This window comes from Leucoraja erinacea, chromosome 2 (genome assembly GCF_028641065.1).
Source record: "Leucoraja erinacea ecotype New England chromosome 2, Leri_hhj_1, whole genome shotgun sequence".
Classification (NCBI taxonomy): Eukaryota; Metazoa; Chordata; class Chondrichthyes; order Rajiformes; family Rajidae; genus Leucoraja; species Leucoraja erinaceus.
In genome coordinates, this window is record NC_073378.1 from 104,358,304 (window position 1) to 104,371,428 (window position 13,125).

At 39.4% G+C, this 13,125-nt stretch overlaps 1 protein-coding gene across 3 annotated transcripts in view; it reads right to left on the reverse strand.

The window, feature by feature from the left end:
- Nucleotides 1-13,125, reverse strand: part of LOC129713381 (electrogenic aspartate/glutamate antiporter SLC25A13, mitochondrial) — a 133,164-nt gene that overhangs the window by 95,843 nt on the left and 24,196 nt on the right. For all 3 annotated transcript variants that reach the window (XM_055662417.1, XM_055662401.1, XM_055662410.1), the window contains 2 exons: nt 10,573-10,688; nt 3,353-3,492 (listed from right to left, as the gene is read on the reverse strand). In XM_055662417.1, the coding sequence (XP_055518392.1) occupies nt 3,353-3,492; nt 10,573-10,688 (256 nt within the window). The remainder of the gene's footprint in view (nt 1-3,352; nt 3,493-10,572; nt 10,689-13,125) is intronic.

Here is a 13,125-nt window from a genome sequence, read left to right on the forward strand (position 1 = left end):
GGATCCGTGGTTTTCCTCTCCTGAAGCCAACAATCAGCTCCTTGGTCTTGCTAACATTGAGAGCAAGATTGTTGTTTTGGTACCATTCAATCAGATTTCCAACCCCCCCCCCCCCCCACTCCCCCCAGCAGGGTCAGTCATACCAAATTTGCTTGGTTGGCCTTGCAAGATCTTCAGCATAAGCATACATGGGCTAACATCTAAATTCAGATTGTTGTTCTACAGTGAGGCGTCCAACAACTCAATATTGCCATACATATCTTATAGACAAAATTTCAAACCCTATCATGAGAGCTGGATTTGTCAAGATACAGTGGCAAGATGGTATTTGACCATGCTTCTTTGAGTCTTTTTTGTTGGTAACAAAATGCAAATTCACTGTTCATTATGTAAGTAAATTTGACACACATCAATAAATTATAATAGAGAACAGTACACCACAAGAAGGGGCCATCTGGCCCACAATCTGTACCAAACACAATGCCAATACCAGCTCTTACCTACCTGCACATGGTCCATATCCCTCCATTCCCTGCATACACATATGCCTATCCAAATGTCTCTTAAATTCCAATAACAATTTAGATAGCCGGTGTACTCTCAATCTGAAGTCTATGTCAAATTACGCTCACTTGAATTGAAATTGTGTAAAAGTTGTGCTTGCGGTCTTATTAATATAATTTGATTCAAACCAAAATTGATAATTAATTTTAAAAGATAATCATCATCATGCTGACCATACATTGCCATGTTGGTAAATATAAAATGCTATATACTTTAACAGTAAAAAATAAAGTTACTTCTGATCCTTATAACATTCTTGAAATTTTAAGGAATACTTTGTAAAATGTGATGCAAGGTAGCAGAACAACTGTTCTGGCGTTCAGGTTATACAGCAGAGTAGAAGCAATTATATGGTTAATATTACCATATATCAATAGAAATTTAAATTATAATCTGTAGGGATTATGTTTGATGAGACATTTTCTTAAATCTGTATGGCAACTCATTCCCATTTAATGTGCTTTTTAATCAATGAAACATTAATACCATATGTGGTTAATGATTAAAAACACATTGAAGTATTAAAATAAAATTCCCAGTCTTCTTTATAAATCATTTGAATTTTTCAAATCTCAGAATATCTGACATAGTTAAGAATCATGACATGTGATAGCAGCAAGTTCAACTTTGTGGAAGAATCAGTGAGCACAGACCTCCTGGAGAATGGTTCCTGTAGATGCCGCTACTGGTAAGTATGAAATGGACAATAAATAATTTTGAACACAATTCAAATGTCTATTTATTTTAGATATCATAACTAATAAAACGTTACACTCCAAATTTGATTAAAAAGGAAGCTGATGGCTGATCCAGTAATTAAAAAAAAAAGTACACATTATAAACATATAGGACTAGAGCTCCCAAGTAAATTAGGGTTGTTTTGAATGGAATGTCTGACATTTAGCCATTTAATTGGCAATTTCTGGGACTTCACACATATATCCTTGAATGTGATAAATCACGTATATGTCATCAAATCTAGAATGTTCTAAATATATTCCATCAGCTAATATGGTAAATTAATGGACAGAGAGAAAGCATTTAAAGCAGGAAATCATGGTTTGGTTTTTGCGTCAGTTTAGAACTATAACAGACTCCACTGTTTTCAATTGGGATTTAGGGCTGTGGTTATGAGACAGAGAAGGCAGGTTGAGTTATTTTTTTGTTCAGTTTAATAGTTTAAACTATGTACAGGTATTAGATTAATTATTTTAATTGTCTGTAAATATTTAATTCGATCTACTTTCAATGGCAAGTTAATATTTATTAAATAACGACCACTTTTAGTAACTTTTCAATCTTTCTGAACACCAAAGAAATATAGAAACTCAGTAAAGCTTCGACTGTTGGCAGAACCAGGTGTGGGGTTTTACCAGCTGACAAAAGCTTTCAAAGGAATTTCAGTCATGGGACTTCCACACTGCAACATAGGAAGCCCAACCACTAACCACTGCCCAGGCCACACAACTGGAGTCCAGGAGGTTTCAAGCCAGTAAGCTGGACCCACATTATCCAAAACATTACCAGCAGGTCTTAGCCAGCAAGATTCATCCTATAAATAAGCTGGCACTTCCTAGGCATTATATGTGTTTTACTGGGCATAGCCATTGTATATATTATTCCAGATGATAAAATTTATATAGGTTATTGAGGGAAACAATGCTGACTCGGCTCAGTGGTGCCACCTGTGCCTCAGCCACATGGTCATGGGTTCAAACATTATACAAATTGTTAGCACATAAACTAACCAAACAAACCTGGCCATTGCACTTGAACACCTACGCTCAGTTTGCCTTGGCCTATGCGATCTCCTGGTTGCTAAACATTTGAACAGCCCTTCCCATTCTGACCTGGGCCACCTCCATTGTTAGAACGAGAGCACACGCAAATTGGAGGAACAGCATCGCATATTTTGCTTGGGCATCTTACAATCCAGCGGGTTGCTTACCCCCCCCACCCCCCCCCCCCCCCCCCCCCCCCCCCACCACCACCACCAGAGATACAGAGATGCTGCCTGACCTGCAGAGTAACTCCAGCATTTTGTGTCTATCTTATAGAATAGAATCTTTATTTGCCACGCAACCAGGGTTGGTGGTATTTGGGTTCGGTACATGATGGTACACTGCTTTAGTCACATTAACACATGTAACAACACAGATCATAGTAATAAAGTGAAACCATACCACATCACAAATCACAAATCTCACCAATGTTAATCTCACCTAGTTTATGTCTTCAGTATAAACCAGCATCTGCAGTTCCTACCTACATAAATCTGGCTATTATCAGGTACTGCATTTTTGAAGCTGCTGCCTGTCAACTAAGGCATTAGCCAAAGGACCTCATATTTCTCCTTGGATACATAAAATATTCCATGACACCATTCAAAGAGAAACAATGGTACCTTCCTATTTCCTAGTTACTACTTATCCCCCAAACTGCATTACAAACGGCAGCTACATTTCCCTACCATGCAATACTAACTAAATTTCAAATGTTATACATTAGTTGTAAAGTGTGTTGAGATGCCCCAAGGCCACACAAGAGGCTGAAAAAACAAAACGTTTATTTTCTCTATTAACTTCATTTGATTTTAAAGGCCTTCAAAACACCTGCTACATTGAAAAGAATGTGTTTAAAACATGACAAATATAACAGTGATCAAAAAGTTTTTTTTAAAGTTTAGCAATCTTGGTCATGTTAGAAATCAACTCTACTGCAGAATACAATCCATAAGTATTGTAAATTCCAATTATTTTGAGTATAAGCATTAACTGAAGAAACTTACCAATAGAAAGTGTGTAAACTCTGGATAATTTAGCTGCATTTTCCTATCCTTTCCAAAGTGGAGATCCACAAATTCAGAATTCCAGTCAAATGGTATACGCTGATGGATTGCAGATTGGCTAAATATTTCCTTGATGTCATCTATACATTATAATAAAATAAATGGATTCATGTAAATTTCGTGGAGAGAGAAATCATGCTACCTGTAATTGAAGAGACAAATAACTTCACCATTATTCTCCAAATGATGAAAGGTCAATCACCTGTCAAACTAAACATATCTGTGATATTCATACGCCATGACTTGCATTAAATACATTTGCAATTTACCTATCAAATTCATGGTGGAACAATATGCAGCCTTACTCCAGAAAAATGATACCTGACAATTTTCATCAAAACATCAAAAGAATTTGGAAGCTGCTGGAAACAATGTACTCCAGCAAAACTATACTTAGAAAAATATCTATTTTAGATATATCAATGACAGAATACATTAATTCATCAACCATAGAAAAACATGACTGCTTTTCATTATTTTGAATTGAAGGTGCTATGAATATGTGTCAACTTTTTTAGTGATCATATAGTTTTGATTCTGCACCCTAGAAATGTAGCTGGAGAATTTATGTAGCAAGTTCCCCTGATCTATTTACATTTTGACGATATAGATGTACATATATATGAAGCATAAAACCTTCATTACATGTGGCTACTCTTTTTATTTTGATATTCCAATAGATTACCTGCCCACAAATCTGATAGCATTATACCGTTTTCAGCCACTAAATTAGTGGGTAAGCTTCAAATGCCATGGAGAGGAAACACCTACTTATTACTCACCCGGAACTGGTGACATGCAACCATTGGTTTGCTGGCAACTGGGCTCAGGCATGAAAGTGGAGCTATGCCCACAATATATGGAAATAAGATGACCTGCATGTATGCCTCCCAGTACAAAAACTGGGTTCCACTATGTTAAAGAAGATTATGTTTACACAAAGGGCCAAATGAAAGGACTGCTGCTAATCATTGTCTAGACACAGGCTCAATTCCCATCTGCTCGACCCCATCATTGCAATCAACTTCCATTATAACTACCCCACTTTAATTAAATATCCCCTTGCTGTCTTCCCCACTCTGATGTAACTTTCAAACCTAAACCTGAATCTCCCTAAACCTCTCCCCAAATCCACCAGCCAATTTGTTATTTGAAACCCGAATCCTTCGCAGAATCATTTAAACCAGATGTAGATAGGTAGCAAGGAGTGAAAAGTTGCTGTATATGATGAGAATATAAAGTTAAGGCTACATTCAAATTGACCATGATCTTATTAATGGCTGATCAGGCTTAAGGTGCCAGATAATTTACTGCAGCTCCTTGTATATTTCTTCCCTACTGCATAACCTTTCAATCTTAACTGCAAGCCAGTCAATTTCTAGAGCCATGTTGTTTACTGTATTCAGAAGGAGAAGACGTTACATTAATTAAAACACATTCATCTTAAAATTGCTTGCAAGTCGTCAGTTCGTTTCACAGCAAGTAATGCATTTTTTTCTGTTTAAATGCAGAATGTGTATCTTAGTGCAGAAGATACACAGCCAGATTTCGCACAACGAATACAGGGAAAGCCGTAACATTAATAGTCTTTAAATAGAAAACCTAGAACACTTAATCTTTTAAACCCCATGGATTTTCATTATCAACTTTTAAGTAGTCATCAATACTTAACAGCATGTACTAACATCTTACAACATTTTTGTCACACAGGTGCAGCAAGAGCTAGTGAAATCTTCTTTCAGAACTGACTTTTACAAACTCTTTAATTTGTTTCACATTAACCTTTTGAATACTTTTCGCAATAAAACTGCTCTAGGACAGAACTAACAAAATGAAGTTAAACAGATGTATATTTGTAAAGATACAAATAAAGTTACGGTTCAAAAAAAGACATGGACTGAATATGAAATAATTGAAACATAAATTTACAAGTAAAGCTAACAAGCAAAGTAAACGCTAGCCAAATAAACCGATTGGACACTCTTAAGTATTAGCATATGAAGCCAGAAATGTATCACAATTAAAAATTAAAGAACATTTTGTAAATTGTTTAATATCCCAGATATAGATGCAGAGCGAGAAAAACATTCTCGTTTATTGATAAACAGAAATATCTAGAAACAATCCATATGAATACGGTTTATGCCAACTTTTCATTAAAACATTAAATGCAGTTTTATATTCTAAGCATGGAAGTAGTTATAAATATCTAACTGTGCAGATGTAGGTTTTCACATTAAAGAACTGCAAATCAATGTGATGTAACAATAATTTGCAGCTACCGTGTAACCCTTAATTAGTGTTGCAAGGTTTATGCCATGATTGTGTATTACATTTCAGACATTAAATCTTATATTCTGTTCACTAATATTGCCTGCATTTAATTAAAACATGCCTGTCACTGTGTTTCTTCCTGCACTGCGGACATTTCTTCATTCCGGTTGACACCACATTACAAGATACAATTGCACTGTACATTGTAAAGAGATTCAGAGAGAAATTGCCAAGACTGGAGTATTTTTTACAACATGATTGGCTGGGCTTGAGATGCTTTCTTTGGAATACTGGAGGCTGAGGTGAGATCTAATTGAATTGTGTAGAATTTTGAAAGACCTAAATAGAATTGATAAGAATTACCTATTTCTGTTAGCAAAGGTTAATAATGACCATATGCGTAGCTGAGCAGTAGAATTGGGGTGGGGGTAGTATCCAATGAGATGGAGGTGATGGGGATAGGAAGAGTATAAATATATGTTTAATGTTTGGTTCAGACTCAGTGGGCCAAAGGGCTTGTTTCAGCACTGTATGATTACTTACTAAGGAAGGGTAACTATGAACTATGCAGTACCAAAAGATTTTACCTGCTGTTTATATCATTATGGGAATGATACTACGAACTATCCCTACAGTACAAGCGAATGTATTAGAGATAATGGAAGGAGGTACTATAGAACATAGAACAGTAGAGCAAAAGTAAAAGTCCCTTTAGCCCCTTTAACCTCCCGAAGTGCAACTCACACTTGCTTGGATCCATCTGCCGTTTCCCCACCCATTTCTGTAGCTGATTTATATTCTGCTGTATACTTTGACAACCTTCCTCACAGTCCACGACCTCAGCAATCTTGCTGTCACCTGCAAACATACTAACCAGCCTGTCTACATTTATGTCCAAGTCACATATATATCACAAACAGCAGAGGTCACAGCAAACATTTCTGCGGAATTCCACTGGTTATAGACCTTCAGCTTGAATATTGTCCATCCATCACAATCCACTGCCGCCTATCAGAATCCAAATGACCAAGTCACTGTTAATTCCATGTATGGTAATCTTCTGGATCAACCTACCATGGGAGACTTTATCAAATGCTTTACTAAAATTGACTCTCATTGATCACCTTTGTCATCTCTTCAAAAGATTCAATCATTAGTAAGACATGTACCATATACAAAGCCATGCTGATTGCCCCTAATTAACCCATTCTCTTTCAAATGGGAGTAAATTCTACCCCGAAGAATCCTTTCCGATAGCTTCCCTATTACTGATGTGAGGCTCACCGGCCTTTAATTCCCTGGATTCTTTCTACTAAGTAGATTTGAGTATAGGAGCAGGGAGGTTCTACTGCAGTTGTACAGGGTACTGGTGAGACCACACCTGGAGTATTGCGTACAGTTTTGGTCTCCTAATCTTAGGAAAGACATTCTTGCCATAGAGGGAGTACAGAGAAGGTTCACCAGACTGATTCCTGGGATGTCAGGACTTTCATATGAAGAAAGACTGGATAGACTCGGTTTGTACTCACTAGAATTTAGAAGATTGAGGGGGGATCTTATAGAAACTTACAAAATTCTTAAGGGGTTGGACAGGCTAGATGCAGGAAGATTGTTCCTGAGGTTGGGGAAGTCCAGAACAAGGGGTCACAGTGTAAGGATAAGGGGGAAATCTTTTAGGACCGAGATGAGGGAAAACATTTTTCACACAGAGAGTGGTGAATCTCTGGAATTCTCTGCCACAGAAGGTAGTTGAGGCCACTTCGTTGGCTATATTTAAGAGGGAGTTAGATGTGGCTCTTGTGGCTAAAGGGATCAGGGGGTATGGAGAGAAGGCAGGTACAGGATACTGAGTTGGATGATCAGCCATGATCATATTGAATGGCGGTGCAGGCTCGAAGGGCCGAATGGCCTACTCCTGCACCTATTTTCTATGTTTCTATATTACTACCCTACTTAAGTAAAGGAACACATTTAACTACTCCACAGTTCTCCAGGACCTCACCTGAGGCTAGAGACACATATCAGATGTGAATTTTATCCAATAACAGTTGCTCCCAGTGTACCCTCCTCAGCTCCTGCCTAATTGTTTGCCGTACTCTGATTTAGTAGCTTCCCGCAAGGACCAGGCTTCCCCCTATTCAAAATAATTAAAACAATTATGGAGTTTTGATCACTATCGTCAAAATGCCTTCCACTGAAATTCCACTCACCTGGCCAGACTTATTTCCCAACACAAGGTCCTATATTTCCCTTCTCAGGTTAGGCTATCCACATTCTGTTTCAAGAATCATTCTGAGATACACCTCCCAAATTCTGCTCCGTCTAAGACTTTGAGTCTTAGTGATAATTGGTAAAGTTAGTCATCTACAAAGACAACCTTGTTGTTTTAGCATCTTTGAGTAATGTCTACATATCTGTTCTTCTATCCTTGTTATTGGAGTGAAATCCCATTGGAGTGTTTGCAGCTTCCTTCTTTCTTAGCTCTACCCATATCACCTCAGTGGACAAACCCTCCAGTGCCACAATGACAGTTTCCCTGATGAGTAGCATAACTCCTCCACCTATTCTGCCAACCTCTCGATCATGTCTGAAACATCTAAACCCTGCAACATTCAGCTGCCAGTCGTATCCCTCATGCAACCATTTTTCCGCAATGGCCACACCATCAGTCGCAAACACTGATCCAAGCTCTACATTCATGTCCCTTCTCTACACTACGTGCATTGAAATAAACACTCTTCAGCGCATCAGTGTCACAGTGTTCCTTCACCTCTCCATGCATGTCCTTCCTAGAACTTACTGGTGCGAACCTCTATGTTCCCATTGTTCTAATTTCAGAATTACTACTCTGGTTCCCGCCTCCCTGCGTCTCTAGTTTAAACCCTCCCGAGTAGCACTCACAAACCTCCCTGTAAGGATTTCGGTCCCCTCCAGTTTAGATGCAATTCGTCCCTCGATGAAAGTAAGCATGCAGGTACAGCAGGCAGTGAAGAAAGCGAATGGCATGTTGGCCTTTATAACAAGAGGAAACGAATATAGGAGCAAAGAGGTCCTTCTGCAGTTGTCAGAGCCCAAGTGAGACCACACCTGGAGTATTGTGTGCAGTCCTGGTCCCCTAATTTGAGGAAGGATATTCTTGCTATTGAGGGAGTGTAGCGTAGGTTTACAAGGTTAATTCCCGGGATGGCGGGACTGTCATATGCTGAGAGAATGGAGCAGCTGGGCTTGTACACTCTGGAGTTTAGAAGGATGAGAGGGCATCTCATTGAAACATATAAGATTGTTAAGGGCTTGGACATGCTAGAGGCAGGAAACATGTTCCCGATGTTGGGGGAGACCAGAACCAGGGGCCACAGTTTAAGAATAAGGAGTAAGCCATTTAGAACGGAGACGAGGAAACACTTTTTCTCACAGAACGTTGTCTGTGGAATTCTCTGCCTCAGAGGGAGGTGGTGGCAGGTTCTCTGGATGCTTTCAAGAGAGAGCTAGATAGGCCTCTTAAAATAGCAGAGTCAGGGGATATGGGGAGAAGGCAGGAGTAGGGTACTGATTGGGGATGATCAGCCATGATCACATTGAATGACGGTGCTGGCTCGAAGGGCCTAATGGCCTACTCCTGCACCTATTGTCTATTGTCTCCTATACAGGTCACCACTACCCCAGAAGAGATGCCAGTGATCTAAAAATTGGAATCCATACACCCTTCATTTGTCCTATCTTCCTATTCCTACCCTCACTAGCACTAGGCACCGAGAATAATCTGGAGATTATTACACTCGGGGTCCAATTTTTTAATATTCTGCCTAACTCCCTGTATTTACTTCGAAGGATCTCATCTCTTTTCCTACCTATGCCATTTGTGCCAATGTGCACAAAAACTTAAAGTTGCTTGCTTTCCCCCTTGAGAATGTTCAGCAACCACTCAAAGAGATATCCTGGACTCTGACACATGGGACGCAAAACAGTCTTGGGGTCTCATTTTATGTCCCCCCAAACTAACAAGTCTCCTATCACAATGGCTGTCTGACTTTTCCCTACCCGGCTAAGCCACAGAGCCAGGCCTGACTCCGCAGACTGGACCACTGCTGCTGCTGCTCTTCCCTGGCTGGTCCACTCCTATAACAGTATCCAAAGGAGCATACCTCGTGAGCGAAAGCCTCAGTACTGCTATTACCCTCAACATATCCTTTCCCCAAACACGAATGCTCCAATTGACCATTCCGCAAAAACCTCCCTTTCTTTAATTGGTTGCTTTCTCTTCCTAACCCAGGTTCAAGTCATTCATTAATTTGTAATAAATTGTAAATGATAATAGTCACTAAATGTAGGAAAATGATTGTTCACTAAATGTAGGGAAAAAATCCTTTAAAGTAAAGAGAGAATATCACTATTTATTAAATTCAATAAAATTTGAATGGAAATCAACAGGGATCTGTTAACATTGGTAATTATTTCAAATGTAACCGATTGTTAAAAAGATTACACTGAAACTTTGTCCTTCACCCTTCATCATTGACATTCTGTCTAAATTCTTGTATGACATTACAAGAACAATTATAAAGTTCAGGAACAGTTTCTTTCCCTCAACAATGCACAACTCTTATTACAAACGTATCTCAGCAACGATGTATTTAGGATTTTCTTTAGATTACATACATTCGTTTACACTATTATGGTCTAGTTATCTAGTTTTGCTGATACTTTATTGTATTATTGATTATTGGATATTTAATCATTGTGTAATTTGTTGATGTGCCTATAAAGCTGCAGAGAGAATATCACTGTTCTGTTCTGGTGCATATGGCAATTAAACATGTGATTTACAAAAGTTTTCAGTCTTGCCTTCATCTCTATTATGTTCCCAAAACCATTCTATCAATACGCACCAAAACTGATTGCTTCTTTGCCTTTCTTGTCAAATAGCTGGAAAATAACTCTGTATAAGGCATCTGGTGTACGCAAAACTGACTCAAATGAAAAAAATTCTTGAAAGGTGATCAACCTATAAGTAAAATGCAAACTGTTACTGAAGTGCTAGTAAGAGCCTTTCATTAAAGTTGGGGGTGGTTAGCAAACTCTCAAATAGAATATTACAACACTTCTGTAACACTTCAAGCCGCAGGAAACTTTTGACAACCCGGTGGAGATACATTATTTTGCAATAATTTCAGACATCTCCTGCTAGTAGACCTTTTACTTTATTGAAGTAAAATCTATTTAGGACTAATTTATATAAAACAAATCAAATTTATATTGAAACTACTTGGGATGTGTGCGAAAAAGATACAAGTTAGAGTGGAGGGCAAGGCAGGCAAACATAAGTAAGCTTGGATGACAAGGAAAATTGAGGCATTGGTCAAGAACAATAAGGACGTATGGGACAGGTAAAGGCAGCTGGGATCAAGTGTATCACTGGAAGAGTTTCGGTAACTAAAGAACAAACTCAATAGACAATAGGTGCAGGAGTAGGCCATACGGCCCTTCAAGCCAGCACCGCCATTCAATGTGATCATGGCTGATCATCCACAATCAGTACTCCATTCCTGCCTTCTCCCCATATTCCCTTACTCCGCTATATTTAAGAGCCCTTTCTAGCTCTCTCTTGAAAGTATCCAGAGAACCAACCCGCACTACCCTCCAAGGTAGAGAATTCCAGACTCAAACTCTGTGTGAAATAGTGTTTCCTCATCTCCGTTCTAAATGGCTTACCCTTTATTCTTAAACTGTGGCCCCTGGTTCTGGACTCCCCCAACATCAGGAACATGTTTCCTGCCTCTAACTTATCCAAACCCTTAATAATCTTCTATGTTTCAATAACATCTCCTCTCATCCTTCTAAATTCCAGAGTATACAAGCCCAGCCGCTCCATTCTCTCAGCATGACAGTCCCGCCATCCCAGGAATTAACCTTGTGAACCAACGCTGCACTCACTCATAAAGGAAATCAGAAGGGAAAAACGGGGCCAGGGGATAGCTCTGGCAGATAGCATTAAGGACAAGCCCAAGAGATTTTATAAATACATAAAAGGAAAAATGGTAACGAGAGAGAGTGGGACCCCTCAGGAATCAAAGCGGTAAACTTGGTAAGGTCCTCAATGAGTATTTCTCCTGTTTTTATCGAGAAAGACAGGAGGACGGAGGAATTGGGGCAGTCAATGAAAGTGTCAGGAGCAGTCAGTAATATGATTGAAGAAGTGCCTAAGGTACTATCGTGTCTGAAGATAGACAAATCTCCCATGCCTGATCAGATATATCCTAGGAAATTGTGGGAAACTAGAGAGAAAATTGCAGGAGCCCTGGTTGAAATTTACAAGTTGCCATTAAATACATGGGAGGTGCCGTAAGACTGGAGGGTGGCAAATATTGTGCCTCTATTCAAGAAAGGCTGCCGGGAAACTGCTGGGATTTATAGGCCAGTGAGCTTAACATCTGTAGTTGGAAAGTTACTGGAGAGTATTCCGAGGGAAAGGATATACATGCATTTAGATTGACAAGGACTGATTAGGGATAGTCAGCATGGCTTTGTACATGGGAGTTCGTTTCTCACAAATCTGATTGAGTTTTCTAATGATGTGGCCAAAAAGGTTGATGAGGGCAGAACTGTAGAAGTTGTATCTATAAACTTCAACAAAGCATTCCACAGAGTTCCACATGGCAGACTGCTCTGGAAGGCTAGATCGCATGGGATCCAATTAGAGATAGCTGAATGGATAGAAAATTGACTTCAGGAACCAGAGGATAATGGTGGAAGGTTGCTTCTTGCACTGGAGGCCTGTGACTAGTGGTGTGCCTCAGGGTTCGATGCTGGGCCCGTTACTGTTCGTCATCTATATCAATGATTTGGTTTGGATCATAGATGGCAAGATTAGCAAGTTTACATATGACACAAAAATGGGTGGTGTTGCAGATACTGAAGATGGTTGTGAAACATTTCAGCAGGATCTTGATCGGTTGGTCAGGTGGGCTGAGGAATGGTTGATGGAATTTAATGCAAAGAAATGTGAGGAGTTGCATTTTGGGAAGTCAAATATGGGCAGGACCTACACAGTGAACGGTAGGGTTCTGGGAGTGTTATAGAACAGAGGGATCTAGGAGTATAGGTACACAGTTCCTTGAAGGTGCAGATAGATAGGGTGGTCAAAAAGGCTTTTTGGCACATTGGTCTTCTTCAATCAGAGTACTGAGTATAGAATTTGGGAGATAAGACACAAAAAGCTGGAGCAACTCAGCGGGACAGGCAGCATCTCTGGAGAGAAGGAATGGGTGATGTTTCGGGTCGAGACCCTTCCTCTGACGTCAGGGGAGAGGGAGATACACAGATGAAGAAATGTAAGTAGGATAAAGGGAATGGAGATCAAGGAAAATGTAGAATAAAACATTGTTGGCTTGGAGAAGGTAACAACAAAGCAAACAGATAAAATGTAGTCGGAGACATTAAGA